This window comes from Sus scrofa, chromosome 2 (genome assembly GCF_054392235.1).
Source record: "Sus scrofa isolate SSC_HxYL_T2T_F1_AM1 chromosome 2, Sscrofa_HxYL_maternal_Yorkshire_Landrace_v2.0, whole genome shotgun sequence".
In the NCBI taxonomy this organism is placed as follows: domain Eukaryota; kingdom Metazoa; phylum Chordata; class Mammalia; order Artiodactyla; family Suidae; genus Sus; species Sus scrofa.
In genome coordinates, this window is record NC_139384.1 from 11,919,962 (window position 1) to 11,938,001 (window position 18,040).

At 45.9% G+C, this 18,040-nt stretch overlaps 1 protein-coding gene and 1 non-coding gene across 3 annotated transcripts in view; one reads left to right on the forward strand and one right to left on the reverse strand.

Moving 5' to 3' along the window:
• Window positions 1-448: 448 nt before the first annotated feature.
• On the reverse strand, window positions 449-556 carry LOC146405098 (U6 spliceosomal RNA). Its single transcript, XR_014839272.1, has one exon. It is a non-coding gene; the product is annotated as a U6 spliceosomal RNA (small nuclear RNA).
• A 6,492-nt stretch (window positions 557-7,048) lies between these two features.
• The window catches only part of OSBP (oxysterol binding protein), a 35,158-nt gene continuing 24,166 nt past the window's right edge, over window positions 7,049-18,040 (forward strand). Inside the window, exons 1-4 of one of the 2 annotated variants that reach the window (XM_085011041.1) lie at window positions 7,049-7,180; window positions 7,365-7,524; window positions 12,850-13,058; window positions 16,090-16,340. In XM_085011041.1, coding sequence (XP_084867167.1) covers window positions 12,863-13,058; window positions 16,090-16,340 — 447 coding nt within the window. In that variant the 5' untranslated portion in view covers window positions 7,049-7,180; window positions 7,365-7,524; window positions 12,850-12,862. Of the gene's footprint in view, window positions 7,525-12,849; window positions 13,059-16,089; window positions 16,341-18,040 lie in introns of both variants that reach the window. The other variant, XM_085011040.1, reaches the window with a different exon arrangement.

Here is an 18,040-nt window from a genome sequence, read left to right on the forward strand (position 1 = left end):
AATCATCACGTTAATTACACACATTAAATTTATACAACATTATATGTTATACCTTAACAAACCCCCCCCCAAAAAAAAGGGAAAAAAAGGAGGGGCGGCATGAAAGATCATCCAGTTTTTGGCTACTGACTAGTTATAACTAAGACTTGTGAGAAAATCAAAGATCAATTTATTTATTTATTTATTTTTGCTTTTTTTTTTTTTTTTTTAGGGCCACACCCATGGCATATGGAGGTTCCCAGGCTAGGGGTCCAACTGGAGCTACAGCTGCTGGCCTACATCACAGCGACAGCAGCACCACATCCGAGCCCTATACCACGGCTCATGACAACGCCAGATCCTTAACCCACCGAGCAAGGCCAGGCATCAAACCCGCAACCTCATGGTTCCTAGTCGGATTCGTTTCCATTGCGCCATGACGGGAACTCCTATTTATTTATTTATTTATTAAAACATGGAACACTTCACGAATTTGCGTGTCATCCTTGCACGGGGGCCATGCTAATGTTCTCTGTATCATTCCAATTTTTAGTATATGTGCTGCTGAAGCAAGCACGCTATTTATTTTTGCAACACCCATGGCATGTGGAATTTCCTGGGCCAGGGATCAAACCTGAGCCATAGCAGTGACAAATCCTTAACCACTAAGCCACCAGGGAACTCCTCAAGCATAAAGACCTTGTATTTATTCCACAATCATGCCTTGACTGAATCACTACCATGTGTCCAGTTCTGTCAGTTCTATCCCCAAAATATGCTGGAATCTGTCCATTTCTCTCCGTCTCTGTTGCCACCACATTCAGTAAAGTCCCCAATATTTTCCGTCTAAAAAGCTGCAGAAGCTTCCTAATTGCTCTCTCCTCTCCACCCTTGTGACTTCACAGCGATCATTTTAAACAAAAATTGGGGTCACTGGAGTTCCCGTCATGGCTCAGCAGAAATGAACCTGGATAACATCCATGAGGACGCAGGTTCAATCCCTGGCCTCGCTCAGTGAGTTAAGGATCCAGTGTTGCCATGAGCTGTGGTGTAGGTTGCAGACGCAGCTTAGATCTGGCGTGGCTGTGTCTGTGGCTGTGGTGTAGGCTGGCAGCTATAGTTCTGTTTTGACCCCTAGTCTGGGAACTTCCATATGCCACTGGTGTGGCCCTAAAATGACATCAATCAATAAATAAATAAATAAATAAATAAAATTACTGTACATATTTTCTCTATGCAAATACTGTTTAATTCATGTGTATACTTCTTGTTTAACACCTGACTGTCCCCAGATCCTTTACGTTCCATGAGGAACTACAGCCTATCTGTACATTCACTCCTCTGTCCCCAGCACTCAGCAAAAGCCTGGAGGTTATTTAGCAAATGCTCAGTAAATATTTGTTAAAAGGATGACTATGCGAGGCTGTGTGCTAACTGTCACGAGGGAACCAAAGATGAAACAGGTAGGGATCAAACAGGGGGAGGAACTTATCCTCGAGGAGAGGTGATGCGGCAGGAACCCGAAGGACTGTAAAGCAAGACAATTAATATACCAGGAAATTCTGAATCCCGAGGAAGGGGCATTATTCTAGGCAGGGAGAGCAGAGAAGACTCTCTGGGGGAGGAATCTGAAAGGAGGAGATGTGGAGGGCACAGGTGGGTGAAGACACGTGGATCCACGTAGAGCGTGGAGCACATCGAGACAGAAGAGCCAGAGATGGGCTGGGGAAGAAGCGACATTAGATTACCAAAGACCTCATTTGCTGGGCTGAGAAATCTGGGGTGTACTCTGGAGGGAGTGGTGCGTAACACCATTAACTCAACACACCAGGATTAACTTAATGCAGCCTTTTAAAGTGTTCTCAGGAGTTCCCATGGTGTTTCAGCAGTAGCAAACCCAACTAGTATCCATGAGGACGTGGGTTTGATCCTGACCTCGCTCAGTGGGTTAAGGATGCAGCGTTGCCACAAGTTGCAGTGCAGGTTGTAGATGTGGCTCCCATCTGGTGTTGCTGTGGTGTAGGCTGGCAGGTATAGCTCTGATTTGACCCCTAGCCTGGGAACTTTCATATGCCTTGGTGTGGCCCTAAAAAGACAAACAACAACAACAAACTATTCTCGGGTATAAGATAAAAATAGAAATAATAGTACAGTAAACATGCGTATACTTCTCACCAATGTTCAACAAGCAACATTTACCTATTTGCTTTATAGACAGATATACAGATCGAGATATATAGATATAAATATGTGTGTATGTGTACTTCAAAGTTTGTGTTATTTTTTTGGCTTTCTTTCTCTGACCGTTTCAGAAGAAATTGACAGGAATTCCTTACTGGCTCTATGGGTTAAGGATCCAGGGTTGTCACTGCTATGGCTCTGATTACTGCTGAGGCACGGGTTCCATCTCTGGCCTGGGAACTTCTACATGCCTCAGGCACAGCCAGAAAAAAAAAATTTAAATTGCATTTAAAAAGTTTCTTTCTCAGAAGTTTCCTTGTGGTGCAGCGGGTTAAGGATCCAGCATTGACAGAGCTGTGATACAGGTCACAACCTCAGTGTAGGTTTGAACCCTGGCCTGGGAACTTCCAGATGCTGCCGGTGTGACCAAAAAAGTTTTTTTCTCTCTCTCCCGAAGGAAGGAAGGAAGGAAGGAAGGAAGGAAGGAAGGAAGGAAGGAAGGAAGGAAAGAGAGAGAGAGAGAGAGAGAGAGAGAGAGAGAGAGAGAGAGAAAGAGTTCCTGTCGTGGCTCAGTGGTTAACAAATCCGACTAGGAACCACGGGTTCAATCCCTGGCCTCATTCAGTGGGTCAAGGATCTGGTGTTGCTGTGAGCTGTGGTGTAGGTTGAAGACATGGCTTGGCGCCTGCGTTTCTGTGGCTCTGGTATAGCCTTGGCAGCTTCAGTACCGATTAGACCCCTAGCCTGGGAACTTCCATATGCCAGAGGTGCGGCCCTAGGAAAGGCAAAAAGACCAAAAGAAAAAAAAAGAAAGAAAGGGAAATTTACAGACTCCTAACATTCCTCCAAATTTTATTTTTTGTTTTTATTTTCTCCTAGTTTTATTGAGATATAATTGACATATAGCACTGTGTAAGTTTAAGGTGTACAGAGTAATGATTTAACTTATATACATCATGAAATGATTATCACAATAAGTTTAGTGACCATCCATCATCTCATACAGATACAAAAGTAAATAGAACAAAATTTTTGTTTTCTTTGTGATGAGAACTCTTAGGAATTACTCTCTTAACTTTCATATAGAATATGCAGTAGTGTTAATGATGTTTATCATGTGGTACATTACATTCCTGTGGTTATTATTTTATAACTGAAAGTTTGCTCCTTTTTACTACCTTCCTCCAGGTCCTTCTCCCCCACCCCCTCAAACCCTGCCTCTGGTAATCACAAACCTGATCCCTTTTTCTTTGAGTTGGTTTGTTTTTGAAGTATAACTGACCTGCATCACTAGCTCCGTTCTTGTTACACAGGATGATGATTTTATATTTCTGTACATTTCAAAATGTTTGCCAGGATAAGTCGTTATCATCTGTCACCACACAAAGGTATTACTATTTACTTTTCATATTCATGACTAATTTATTTTACAGCAGTTATTTTGTGCCTCTTAGTTTCCCTCTCCTATTTCTTTCCTCCCCTCTGGCAACCACCTGTTTGTTTCCCATATCTATGACTCGGTTTCTGTTTTGTTATGTTTGTTCATTTGTTCCTTTTTTTTTTTTTTTTTTTGGTAAGATTCCACACATAAGCGATAACATATAGTATTTGTCTTTCTCTGACTTAACTAAGAAAAAGAAAGAAAAAAAAAAAAAAGAACATACTGCCTATGTTTCCTTTCAGGTCTTACATTTAAGTCTTTAATCCATTTTTAATTTCTTTGTCTTTTTTTTTTTTTTCTTTTTCTTTTTAGAGCTGCACCTGTGGTGATTGGAAGTTCCCAGGCTAGGGGTTGAATTGGAGCTGCAGCTGCCCGCTTAGGCCACAGCCACAGCAGCAGGATCCAAGCCCACACTTGGGCGACCCCCATCACAGCTAATAGCAACTCCAGATCCTTAACCCACTGAGCGAGGCCAGGGATCGAACCAGCATCCTCATGGATACTAGTTAGGTTTGTAATCCCCTGAGCCACAATGGGAACTCCTAGACTTTCTTTTTGCATATGGTGTCAGAGAGTAGCCCAGTTTGATTCTTTTGCAGGTAGCTGTCCAGTTTCCCCATTATCACTTATTGAAGAGACTGACATTTCTCCAGATTCTAAAGATGCTCTCATTCTTATCCATCATCCCAATATTACATTGAACAAAGGTAATAACGGTCTAATATCACCTAATCCAGTTCATTTTCAAATTTTCCGTTACCCCTCAAATGTCTGAAAAGCTGAAGTGTATTTTTTTTTTTTCAGAACCAGAATCCAATCAAGCATTTGTGGAGGGTTTTTGTTTATTTTGCTTTCTTAGGGCCACACTTGTGGCCTATGGAAGTTTCCAGGCTAGGGGTCGAATGGGCCTGCAACTGCCAGCCTATGCCACAGCCACGACCAAAGCAGCAGCTGCAGCAATGCTGGATCCCTAATCCACTGTGCTGGGCTGGGGATCAAACCTTTGTCCCACCGCTCCTAAGACACCACTGATCCTGTTGCACCACAGCAGGAACTCCTTGGGGTTTTTTTTAAGGCACAAGAAAATTTTTAGAACAATCACCGCCTGACTCTTTGTTATGACGTCACTTTTCCTTAACATTTATGCCTTCTATATAAGCAGTTATCTCACATTCTTGATTTAACTGATTGTCTCCCTGGGAGTGTTGTTTAACTGGTTCCTCTAGCTCCTATAAACTGGAGGGTAGATCTAAGGGCTTGATTGGATTCAGGTCCAACATTTTTGGCAAGAAAACTCCATTAGGCGAAGCTGTATTCTTCATGCTGCAGCACACCAGGAACCTTATAAAAATGTTGACTGTCCCAGGGTTAATGATGTTAAGCTGGATAACTGGGTTAAGGTGGGGACAGCCAGATTTCCCCCATTGTAAAAGTATGTGTTTCTGTTTTGCGGTTGGCAAGTAAACCCAGGGATGTGTTTGGCAATACAACTTCCATTTTTGCAGCAGCTGAGTTTATCGAACACGTTCATATGCATTTAATCATAACAGTATCCCTGTAAAGTTTTATTCCTATTTAAAAGAAGTGAAAACTGAGGCTTGGGGTGCCTAAATGACTTTCCCGAAGTCAGAGAGCCGATAAGTAGCAAAGGCAGGACTCAAGCATAAAAGAATTCATCTTAGCTCAGTTAAAACAATTAACCCAAGTAGCCTACATCTAACTGCAGATTTTCTTTTTTTTTTGTCTTTTTGCCATTTCTGGGGCCGCTCCCGCGGCATATGGAGGTTCCCAGGCTAGGGTTCCAATCGGAGCTGTAGCCACCAGAGCCGCAGCAACGGAGGATCCGAGCCACGTCTGCAACCTACACCAGAGGTCACGGCAACGCCGGATCGTTAACCCACTGAGCAAGGCCAGGGATCGAACCCTCAACCTCATGGTTCCTAGTCGGATTCGTTAACCACGCGCCACGGTGGGAACTCCTTTTCAAAGTGTATTCTCTTTCCAGAATTCAATGGATATTTCTCTTCTTTAAAAGCTTTCTAACAGGATATTTTTCTTTATTTCCTTGATACCGTGAAGCACACTGCAGGGAAAAAAGCAATTTTACAATGTCTAACAGCTATTTCTGCTGCCCAGTGAAATCAGAAAAATGTAGCAAGTTCCAGGTTCCCCAGAGCTCCTTTTGCAACAATAGTTCACAACATCTAAATGCTAAATGAGATACTAAATTTGTGACGTTCACAAATGTGTGAACAATTTATCTGAAATAACTACTTTCCGTGCAAGGTTAAGTATACACACGTGAGCATATGATGCTACAGCCAAGGGCCCTTTGGACTGGAAGACATGGGTCGCAAGTAGATATAAAGTCAGGTCCTCGCGAGTCTATTTTCTCCTCACAGCTGGGTCAGCAACTCGTGGGACAGAATTAGGAGTCTAGAAGCAAGAGATAAGAGGTGTGGTGGAACGATGAGCAAACCAGGGAACATTATTAGAATGGTGGATTCAGGAGGAAAGTGGGAAGCTATCTCTGGGCTCCCCATTAATTCTGGTCTCCAGCTGGGAGCCAGCTGCTAGAAGGCGGCCCTGGAAAGGAGAGACTCGGGCAGGGGCTGTCTACTAAGAATCACTCCTCCTAACAAGAAACAATAGAAATCTTAACTCAGAAAGAGGGATTCCTACGCTGCGCATACAGCAAAAATATGCTTTCGGGACGCTGACCCGCTTCTGCCTCTTAGAAAGTTCACCGAAGGTGGAAGCAGAAGGGCTCGCCCGGCAAGTGCTTCTCCCAGATTTTATTGGCTGCCCTGGCCTGCCCTCGCTCAGTCCGTCTCTTTCATTGGTCATCATTGCCAAGCTCCTGGTTCACAGACAACCTCCGGAACCAATCATCTCCAATCACTGCCCCGTCCCTCCCCCAACATGTGAGGGACATTCATTCTAACCAGTAAGAAATTAAAGTGAGGCTGTGATGGCTAGACTCCTCCTCCTTCTCCTCAACTCGTTCGGTAAATGGTAGAAAAGGTTGAGCAGCTGATACCAACCACCAATCCGTAAGGGCGGAAGAGAGACAAGGAGAAGGGTGCTGGGAGGGGGTGACGTGGCGGTGACGGGGGCATAAACTAAAATGAGTGGCAGAAGTTCTAGCCAATCGACAATCAAACTGGCTGGGCAGTCTGCATACTTGAGGCCTCCCGGAGCGCTGGAGACTTCGGGAAAGCACCAATGAAATGTACAGAAATCTGATTGGCCTTCACTTGCACCAATCAATGGCGTGCTTGGCGGAAGCGTCCCACCCTCAGTTTTCACTGGGCGGTGTGTAATGACAGGCCCAAGAGAAATGCCAATGTCCTAGGGGTCTTCCGCAAGTGACACTCGGCGGCACCAATCGACTTTTTCCTTCCCGGCGGCCGAGCCCTCCTCCCCGCGGCCGGCCTGGCGGGGCGGGGACGGTGCGCGGCGGCGGCTGATGCGCTAGCCGTGTGGGGCCCTCCGGGCGGCGACGGCGGCTCTCGTAGGCGGTTCCGGTCCTGTATCTCAGGGCGGCGGCGGCTCATGGCGGCGACGGAACTGAGAGGAGTGATGGGCCCGGGCCCGACAGCCATGGCGGCTCCGGGCGGCGGCGGCGCCGGTCCCCCCATGGTGGGAGGAGGCGGCGCGGGCGGCCGCGGAGACTCGGGGCCAGGCTCCGCGGCCGCGCCGAGCACGGTGGCCGCGGTGTCGGCGGGCGGCCCGGGTCCCGGGGCCGGGGGAGTGGCGGCAGCGGGCCCGGCTCCTGCGCCGCCGGCGGGGGGCTCGGGCGGCTCGGGCGCTGGGGGATCAGGCTCGGCTCGCGAGGGCTGGCTCTTCAAATGGACCAATTATATCAAAGGCTACCAGCGGCGGTGGTTCGTGCTGAGCAACGGGCTCCTGAGCTACTACAGGTAACTGCTTCCGGGGCGCCGTCTCCCATCGCAGCCCACAGTCCCCGCGCCGTCACCCTCTCCAGCCCGCGCAGCAGCCAAGGTCGCCCCAGGCCCCTTTTCGTCACCTGCGTGCATTGACAGCCCCTGACACAAGTCCACCCTCACGAAAATGAACGCCCCAGGACTTGCCCCTCCACCTGGGTGACCCACCCTTAGTGCTAGACCTTCCGCTCGGTGCCTGGCCCTTTGAGTTGTTCCGAGAGCCTCTTCTCTTCCATTGTGTTTCCAGCAGCACATCGGTGCAATGATTAATTCTGCAAGGAAGGCGCCGATGTAGGTGCTAAAGGGCACATATATGAGGGCCGATCGCAGGCACCACTCCCAAAGAACTTAAGTGCGAAAGTCTCAAGGCTTAGCTATCTGGGCCCAGTCTCCAAAATTCAAGGTTATTAGCAGCCCTTGATCTACCCGCCTTTTGGTCTCTCCACATTCAGGCTGAAGGACACCACACACAGGGTGGCCTCGGTAGCTGTCCCCTGTCTTTATCTCTTCCACGATTTGCCTATGCTTTTGCCTTCTAGACAGCCCAGAATGGAGAAGTGCACTCCAGCCTTTCTCTTATTTTTGCCTGCCCCACCTCCTCCCATGGGAATGATTAAGTGTTCCATCCAGTATTTCTGGGCTCTCTCTGGTTAATCAGGTTTTTTCATTAAAAGAAGAACCCATGTCTTTGGAATGACCCTTCTGTTCAGCAATGCTTGTTTTGGATTATTTAATACATATTTATGGTAACTCACAGTCTTGCCATAACATAACATGCTTTTGGCCACTCATGTTACTATAGAAAGGTTAAGATGCTGGATTTGGAGACAGGACATTAACATTTCCTGAATGCTGGACAGTTTGGATAGGTCTTTTACATATGGTATCCTTTGACTCCCCACAACAATGCGGAAGTTAGGAGATGTTTCCGTCTTACCAGTGAGGAAACTGAGGCTTGACTTGGGCAACTTTCCCAAGTTCTTGAGTCAGGATTTGAAACGAGTTATTTTCACACTGACACAGCCTAACACCCAGGTTAGTGTTACATGAATCAGATACAGAGATAACTACTTACCTTTAGCAAGTTAAGTTTACAGATCATGGTACTATGTGTATTTTATATACAATGTATGGAAGTCTCCCTTAAGAGAGATTTTGCTTTATCGAATGGCATTTCTAAGTGAAATCTTAGCCCATTCTACTTGGGATCCAAAACATTCTTGCTAAGAACTGTTCATTCTGTATTGCTTTTCCTCTGCCAGTGGTCACTTTGTTAACTCATTGAGAGAGTTTGGATGAACAAATCTCTTTTCCGTCAACTCCGTTGTATTGGCTCTTAAAGAATTTTGAGAGGACATTGAAGATGGGAGTTGGAGGTTGTTGAAGTAGAAACACATTCTTCTTATCTCGTCTTTAACACAGCGGAAAAATACCTTACCGCGCCCTCACTGCTTAAGCAGCATTAATTGGGAACGTTTAAGTATATCATTTGCATTATTATATTCAGAATTGATTTTAATTTTCACCTTTTTAAATTACTCATCTAGGACTGTTAGTTTAAGGTATAATCACAAATCTAAAATTTTAGTTTGCTTCAGAGCTTTTCTCCTACTCAAATTCGTGTTTTCCTGTTAATACCAGCCATCATTCTAATGTTCAGTTGATTCATATCCTAACTTGGCTCGGAAATCACTATTAACACTGATTCCCTATTTTCAAAAGTTGTTTATCAGCTGAGGGCCTTAATGTGGTCATTTTTCCTTATCCAACTTCTTAATCAGATCCACTTTCCAGTCCAGTTGAGTCTGATCAGTATCAGTCTTGATCAATATTGACCTTGGTTGGACATCATTACCTTATATGTTGCCGTCTCTCCAAGTACTTGTAACTGCTTTTAAGTTCCCTCTTACAAGAGCCAGTGGTACCTGTCTGACTACAGCTAAAATTCCTGCCAAAACATACTGAACCACATTTTGGGAAATATGCCATGGGCCTGCCCTTGCCAGCTAAGATGGTTCCGCCCACAAGCCAACCCAGCAACAGGATCCAAAGTTATCAACTCTATGCACTACCCTCAAAATCACATTGAGGAGTTCCCGTCGTGGCGCAGTGGTTAACGAATCCGACTAGGAACCATGAGGTTGCGGGTTCGGTCCCTGCCCTTGCTCAGTGGGTTAACGATCCGGCATTGCCGTGAGCTGTGGTGTAGGTTGCAGACGCGGCTCGGATCCCGCGTTGCTGTGGCTCTGGCGTAGGCCGGTGGCTGCAGCTCCGATTCAGCCCCTAGCCTGGGAACCTCCATATGCCGCAGGAGTGGCCCAAGAAATAGCAAAAAAAAAAAAAAAAAAATCACATTGAAGTAACTTCCTTCAGCTAATTGGTAGTTAATTCTTCTGAACAGGTTCCATTTGATCCCCACCTCCTTAGAGTTACTTAGCCAAGTTGTCATTCCTCTGCTTTTCATGCCTCCAAAACCAGTCATCTCCTGTGTATGCCTTTTACAAAACACTGTTTTCTTTCTAACTGAATACTTCCTAGACTCATCTTCTGATGAACTGTCGGAATAGGTTTTGGCAGTTTTTACTTATCCTGTTCTTCCTCACATGCAAAGTTATGCAGATAATTCTGTACTTAAAACCATATGTAGGAGTTCCCATTGTGGCGCAGCAGAAACGAATCTGACTAGGAATCATGAGATTGTGGCTTTGATCCCTGGCCTTGCTCAGTGGGTTAAGGATCCAGCGTTGCAGTGAGCTGTGGTGTAGGCTGGCAGCTGTAGCTCTGATTAGACCCCTAGCCTGGGAACCTCCATGTGCCGCGAATGCGGCTCTTAAAGAAAGAAAACAGAAAAACCGTATGTGGAATCCCAGCTCTCCCAGACACATCATGACAAGCCCGTAGCATTGGTTTTCTTAGCTAGCTTCTAGAGATTGAGTTACTCTTTCGGCTGGCCTTTTCAGGGAAGAACTTTCTAACCTGAAAATACCACCTAATGCTCAAGTGCCTAAAGAACGTGTCTTGCGCCCTGAAGAGCATGTATTTCTAGCTTCTGCACTAATCATTTATAAGTATAGGTGTATCTGCTTGAACCCAAGGGCTCCGAGATCAAGCCTGCCTTACTCCCAGAGTTCTTTGGTATTTTAAAAACTGCCACAGACTTTATGTGATTTGAGAAACTTCTTTCATGAAGATGGCCCAAGCAGAAGAGATTCCTAGGAAGTGGCTGTGGAAAGTACCAACACACTGTGAGGAATGTGGTATAAGGTCCAAGTTGCACCTTTGGAGTAGAAAGCAAGGGTGAGCTGGCCTGTCAGCTGTGAGTCTGTAATTCAGCCTGCATTATTCATAATGTAACTGAAGCTCGGGGGCGGGGGCGGGGAGGTTAGCATAGAAAAAAACAGGGATTCACATTACAGTGTGGCAGGTGCAGGGCATGGAAAATGGCCTAGTTTATTGAGACCCCCTGGCCATCCCATACTATTCATTTGAGCATTTGAGAAGGAAAAACCAGTTTCATGTGACAAATCAAACAATAGCAAATCTGTCTTCCTAAGCATAGTAAACAGACTTTCTCAAACCTACCAAAATCTTGGTTTCTGGAGATGGAGTGTGTGTCCCTTCTGGCATGCAGGAATTCTGGATGTGCCAGATGAGTTTGGCCACTTGGCACTCATGAAAGGGAAACAGCTCTGCTTTGCACTGTGGCAGCTGGCAAAGGACTTTGACCTCTTTATGTTCCAAGTTGGTCAGGGAAAACTGCAGTCTCAACATGCAGGTCCCTGTGCCTAACCAGCGGGTGGGGGGGAATTAGCACAATTTGCCCTGTAGACTCAATTGTGCTAGCAGCTTGATGTTTTTTATGTGAGGTCGCTTGTCGCTTGTTGTCACCAAGCATCGCTGTAAAGTTCAAAAGTTAATCTATTAATAGAGCTGTCAGTCAGGGGCAGTGGGGAAAATTTTTACACCCAGTCCTCTGAGAACAGATTTGCTGAATCTTTCCTAACTATTAATAGAATGGCTTAGGAGTTCCCACCAATAGAAGTCAATGGACCTTAGGAAAGAGTATATTCCAGAAAGATTATACCACCTGGTGATTCTTTAATGAGTGATTATCATTCTTCCTTTATTCCCACTGAAAGCTAATTATTCCTATTTCATATCACTTGAGCCAAAGTCAGTATTTAATGCTCTAACCGTCTAAGTATGCCTTATACTTCTGCAATGTAGTTATAAGCATAGTGTGACAGTTCTTACTTGGGCTGTTACAGTTGGGGGGGGTCAGTATATGGAAAGTGGAGCTGTTCTTTCTTTTAGAGAATAAGATAAGCATACACAATTTTGTTGCATGAGTTTATAAAATACTATTTCATAATGGTAACTTGTTAATTAAAAAGTGGTTCCTGACTGCAGAAGGGCATGAGGGAACTTTTGGGGTGATGGAAATGCCCTACGTCTTTATTTATTTATTTATTTATTTTTGCTTTTTAGGGCCGCACTAGTGGGATATGGAGGTTCCCAGGCTAGGGGTCGAATCTGAGCTATAGCTGCCAGCCACAGCCACAGCAATGCAGGATCCGATCCACGTCTGCAGCCTACACCATAGTTCACAGCAACACCGGATCCCCAAACCACAGAGCGAGACCAGGGATCAAACCCGCAACCTCATGGTTACTAGTCAGGTTCATTTCCACTGTACCACAGCGGGAACTCCCTGGAAATGCCCTACATCTTAATTGGAGGTGGTTGCACAATCATATACATTTGTCAAAACTCACTAAATTGTACACTTAAAATTGCTGAATTGGAGTTCCTGTTGTGGCCTAGGGGAAATGAATCTGACTAGCATCCATGAGGACACAGCTTCAATCCCCGGTCCCGCTCACTGAGTTAAGGATCCGGCATTACCGTGAGCTGTGGTGTAGGTTGCAGACACGGCTCTGGTCTGGTGTTGCTGTGGCTATGGTGTACAACTCTGATTCGACCCCTATCCTGGGAACCTCCATATGCCGTGGGTACAACCCTAAAAAGACAAAAAAAAAAAAAAATTGCTGAATTAATATTGTATGTAGTTATCCTTCAGTGAAGCCCATTTTTTAAAAGCTGCGGGTGAGAGGAGCAGCAGAGCAGTAAAGTCTGACTTTAGAAACAACACTTAGGGCTTTGAAAGGAAATCCCTACTGATTGTTTTCTGAATTTCAGGGAGCCATTGGAGGGAAATATTAGAACTTGCTGATTCCTCAGACTGCTGTATTTTCGAAAGCCTTAGCTTGTCCTTAGCTTATCTTTGCCTCATGATTACAGGTCAAAGGCAGAAATGAGGCACACCTGCCGTGGTACCATCAACCTCGCCACAGCCAACATCACCGTGGAGGACTCCTGCAACTTCATCATTTCCAACGGGGGTGCTCAGACATACCATCTGAAGGCAAGCTCAGAAGTGGAGCGGCAGCGCTGGGTGACAGCCCTAGAACTGGCCAAGGCCAAGGCTGTGAAGATGCTGGCTGAATCAGGTAGAGAGCAAAGAACACCATGTCCAGGGACCATTCTGTTTGCCTTGCTTCTGCACAAATCTTATCTTGTCCCTCATTGTCATTTAATTATCAACTATCTTCTGGATGTGTCAGGCTTCTCCCTGTCATGCAGAATTTTCTCCTGGAGAGCTGGTTTTCCACTGGAGGCAGTTTTGCCCCGAAGGGGTCCTCTGGAGATGTTTTATTACAGCTGAGGTGTGGAGGTGCTACTGGTATCTAGGAAATACAGGCCAGGGATGCTGCCAAGCCTCCTACAGTGCACAGGACAGCCTCCCCAAAATGTGGGTGTCTGGGTATCTGGCCCAAAATGTTAGAATTGGTGAGATTGGGAAACTCTGTCCACAGTTATCCTTTGGCATTTTTGGGAGGGGTGGGGGGGTCCTCACCCGAGGCACACAGAAGTTCCTGGGCCAGGAATCAAACCCATGCCACAGCAGGGGCAATGCCAGATCCTTAACCAGGCCACCAGGAACTCCTATCTTTTGGCTTTTTAATTTTTTTATTTTTAGGGCTGCACCTGCGGCATATGGAAATTCCTGGGCCAGGGGTCGAATCAGAGCTGTAGCTGCCAGCCACAGCCACAGCCACAGCCCCAGCCCCAGCCCCAGCAGCACCAGATCTGAGCTGTATCTGCAACCTACACCACAGCTTGTGGCAACGCCAGATTCTTAACCCACTGACCAAAGCCAGGGATGGAACCTGCATTCTCATGGATACTAGTTGGGTTCTTAACCCACTGAGCCACAGTGGGAACTCCCTCCTTTTGGCTTTTAATGCCAACTGACTACCTTAAAATCTTAAGAAACATTATTTTATTGAGAGGTCAGTCATCATTATTACAACTCACAATCTGGATCTATCCTTACTTTTTTCTTGCCTGCTAAATCTTCTTACCAAACTATTAGTTGAATTGAAACCAACACTCTTTGTAGACTGTCAGAAACATTGTATATGAAACCCCCGGCAGTGGGCAAGAAGACTCTTACTTGGTGGTATTGCTGTAGCATCAATCGGGCAGAGCATATGTAGGGCCCTTTGTACAGCAAGCTCGAGGCCTAGCTTGGTGGCTAGAGCTGTTTCAGGCCTGAGGCACATAAAAAAAAATTGTGTGTGATAGTTTTTGTGAAAAAAATCTCTATTTTGCTACCTTAATCTCAGTCAAAAGAACAATCTCGGAGTTCCCACTGTGGCACAGAGGTTTAGGAACCTGATTGTGGTGGCTTGGGTGGCTGCAGAGTTATAGTTTTGAGCCCCAGCCCAGTGCAGTGGGTTCAAGGAGCTGGTGTAGGTTGCAGCTGCAGCTTGGATTCAGTCCTTGGCCTAGGAACTTTCATATGCTGCAGGTACAGCCATTAAAAAAAGAAAAAGGACCATCTAATTATGTTTTGATTTTTCTTAAAGGAAAATGGTAATATTTCCCCTCAGATGTTGATAGTTTAACCACACTGAGCCTGCTCACTTAGAGCTGACCAGGATGGTCACCTGTTAACTTTTGTTCATCTCTTGTTTTTCTTATCCTTTGTCATTTCCCACGCTGTATTTCATATCTCTTAAGCAGTGAAAGGAATGTTCTCTGCTTTGTAAATTTTTGGGTGACAGGTTATATTTGACTTTGGCCCTCCCTCTCTGTCTAGCAGATAGGGTAAGTCTTCCCTTGTTCCTTTTGTTTTGATTTTAGTGCTGATTTTAGCTCTCCCAAAGGAAGTAACAGTGCTAGAAAAGCACTCTGCAGTTACAAAGTGTTAGGGACAAAACTGATAGCGAGAAGTACAATTTAGCTCTCTACCTCTTGTTTGAGAGTCATTTAACAGAAGACCTTGCATCGCTTTCAACATAGTGCTGGCTTTAGTGTCAAATGAGCTCATCATGAAGTTCCTGAGTTCTCCTTTAGAAGAAGATAGGTTAGGAGTTCCTGTCATGGCTCAGTGGTAACAAACCTGATGAGTATCTGTGAGGACTAGGGTTCGATCCCTGGCCTCGCTCAGTGGGTTAAGGATCTGGTATTGCCGTGCTTTCTGGTGTAAGTCAGTAGGCAGCCACTGCTCCGATTCGACCCCTAGCCTGGGAACTTCCATGTGCTGCTGGTGCAGCTCTTAAAAAAAAAAATTTAAGGAAAGATACGTTAATGAGTCTTTGATGACGTGGACTTGGTTTACAGAGAGCTCAACTGTGCTTCTCAACCCATTTCATACAGGCCCACTCATCACCCAACAGGTGATCGTGGATTTGCAGTAATAATGAGTGTGACTGGCTGGGGACCCTCAAGCTAGGGTTAGAAGTCTCAACAATTTATTCTCAATCCCAAGAGCTTCTCCACCCTGTCCTCTAGGTCTTTTGCTCTCAGACCTCAGTGTGCATCAGAATTACCCAGGCAGCTTATTCAAAATTCAGGTTCCTGGGCCTTGCCTCACACCAGCTAAATCAGAGTGTTTCTAGGGATGGGGCCAGAGACTGCACCTTTAAGAAGAACCCTGTGAGGGATTGGATGAAGATGGTCAAAAGGTACAGGCTTCTGGTTACAGGATGACTCTGTCCTGGGGCTGTGATGTACAGCATGACTGTAGTTAACACCGCCTGACGGTACATTTGAAAGTTGCTGAGAGAATAGATCCTAAAAGTCTGATCACAAGGAATAAAATCTTTTTTTTTTTTTTGGTCTCTGAGATGATGGAGGTTAATTTATTGTAATCGTTTCACAATCTGTGTAAGGTGTTTATGCTGTACACCTTAAACTTATCATAGGGTTATATGTTAATTATATCTCAATAAAACCAGAAGAAAAAAGAAGCATGAGCAAAAAAAAAAAAAAAAAAAAAAAAAGTGCTTATTGTTTTGTGTTCCACAGGGAGAAAATAAAAGTACCCCAGGTATTTGTGCTTCAGGTGGGCCAGTCACGGGTCAGAGTGCACAGCAGCAGCAAGCACGTGGCTCTGGTTGTGGGCAGAGCGGGTGGGCTCCGACTCTCAGCCCCGGGCCCAGAGTTACCTCTCTCACCTCGTGGCCCCTGCAGATGAGTCCGGAGATGAGGAGTCCGTCTCCCAGACTGACAAGACGGAGCTGCAGAACACCCTGCGGACCCTGTCCAGCAAAGTGGAGGACCTGAGCACGTGCAACGACCTGATCGCCAAGCACGGCACGGCGCTGCAGCGCTCGCTCAGCGAGCTCGAGTCCCTGCGGCTGCCCGCCGAGAGCAACGAGAAGATCAAACAGGTCAACGAGCGGGCCACGCTCTTCAGGATAACGTCCAACGCCATGATCAACGTGAGTGTGCAGGCGTCTGCCTTGCCTTTGCTGCCTTCCCTCTTCCAAGTGTAATCGTCCCCAAATAGTGGGAAATTGTCCTCAGCAGAGGGTAGAACTTTGGGTCCCACTTCACCCTTCAGGGGCTTTAATAAAGTTCCACCGTTCGTTGAGTGAAGTGGAACCAAGGTGCACAGGTGGAAGGACAGTCCCGCTCTGCTCAAGGGGTCAGGAGGACACCCCTCTAGCCCGCGAGCCAGTTAGGAGTCCAGGGTTCCAGCCCTGCTTCTGCCACCAGCCGGACATCTGATGGTGGTGTTAGCTTAGTCCCTTAACCTCTGTGGGTTCTGTGTCTGTTTATGTATTTATTTCTCTGTAACTTTGTCCTCATGGGCCCTTTCCACTGTCGGGCTCTTTGAGAGTTGGGAGTCTGACCCCGACTTTGCCTATGCCTCCTGCCTACAGTGTGGTAAGCGGGGGTTGCATCGAGTCCTAGTGAGACACTCCTAATCCTGGTTCATCTCATCTGTAGTCTTTAATTTGAGGGGTAATTCTGGGCGCTAAGACAAAACACTCAGCCTTGGGCACTTTTCTTCTAAAAAGGGGTCGATGCTTCTGCGTCTCATGACTCTTAGCTCAGGTAGCTGGTGTTGGTTTGTGGAATACTGCTTGGGTACGAGGCTCCAGGTATACCCAAAGCACCACTGGCCTTAGTGAGTATGTCAGATACTGGGTGGTTGGTGTGAAAAGAGTGCTCGGTTTAAACAGTGCTGTTTTTCCTCTGCTGGTGACTGAGCCTCACCTGGCAGGTTGTTTGAGTCGGCTTCCACATGGGAACACGAGGAGACATTTCATAAGGCAGGTGAGAAAGGGCTTATGCAGGTGGTTGTTTTTTGTTTTTGTTTTCCTGTCTAATTAAATGGGGTGAACTTACTTCACCAGGGCCAGATTTTTCCTTGTTTAAGGAGTGCTGATAAGACTCCGTAGACCTAGGTCTGCTTAGACCTAGTTTACTTCGTGAGGCTTCTTGAGATTAAAGGTCTTTTCCTGTGACCATAGGAAAATTTAGTTTTTCTCATTTAAACCCTTTGTTTCTTTTTTTTTTTTTCTTTTCTCTCTCTCTTTTTTCTCTCTGGCCACACGCATGGCATATGGAAGTTCCCCGGCCAGGGGTCAAATTTGAGCCATACCTGCAACCCACACCACAGCCACAGCAAGGCCAGATCCCCAACCCACTGCTCCAGGGCAGGATTGAACCTATGCTGCTGCAGAGACAACGTCATATCCTTTACCTTTGTTTCTTAATAGAAAGTTGTAATAACTTTTATTTTCATGTCATTTTCTGAAGTGTTGAGCTCTCTCTTCAGTGCTCTGATTCACACACAGTGGAAGTGAGAAATTATTTTGTCCATTTGGACTGCAGGAAGATCAGCTGTCTCCTGACGCTCTTCTGGGAGTCAGCACTGGCCTTGGGTTCCTAACATCTAGTCCCATGCTCTTTTTTTCCAAAGTATCGCACTTCTTATTACCTTTGTGACTGTTTTTTTGGGATCCTCCTGTGATCAAGAAAACTTCATTGGTCATACAGGTCATTTAATCAGTAGTAGATAAATATACTTTTGAAGTAGAACAGCTCAGGATATGAGTCTGTTGCCTTTTATCCATGTCAGGTGAATACCCTGCTCCATGACAGTTTTTTTTCCTGCTATGAAAAATTTGCT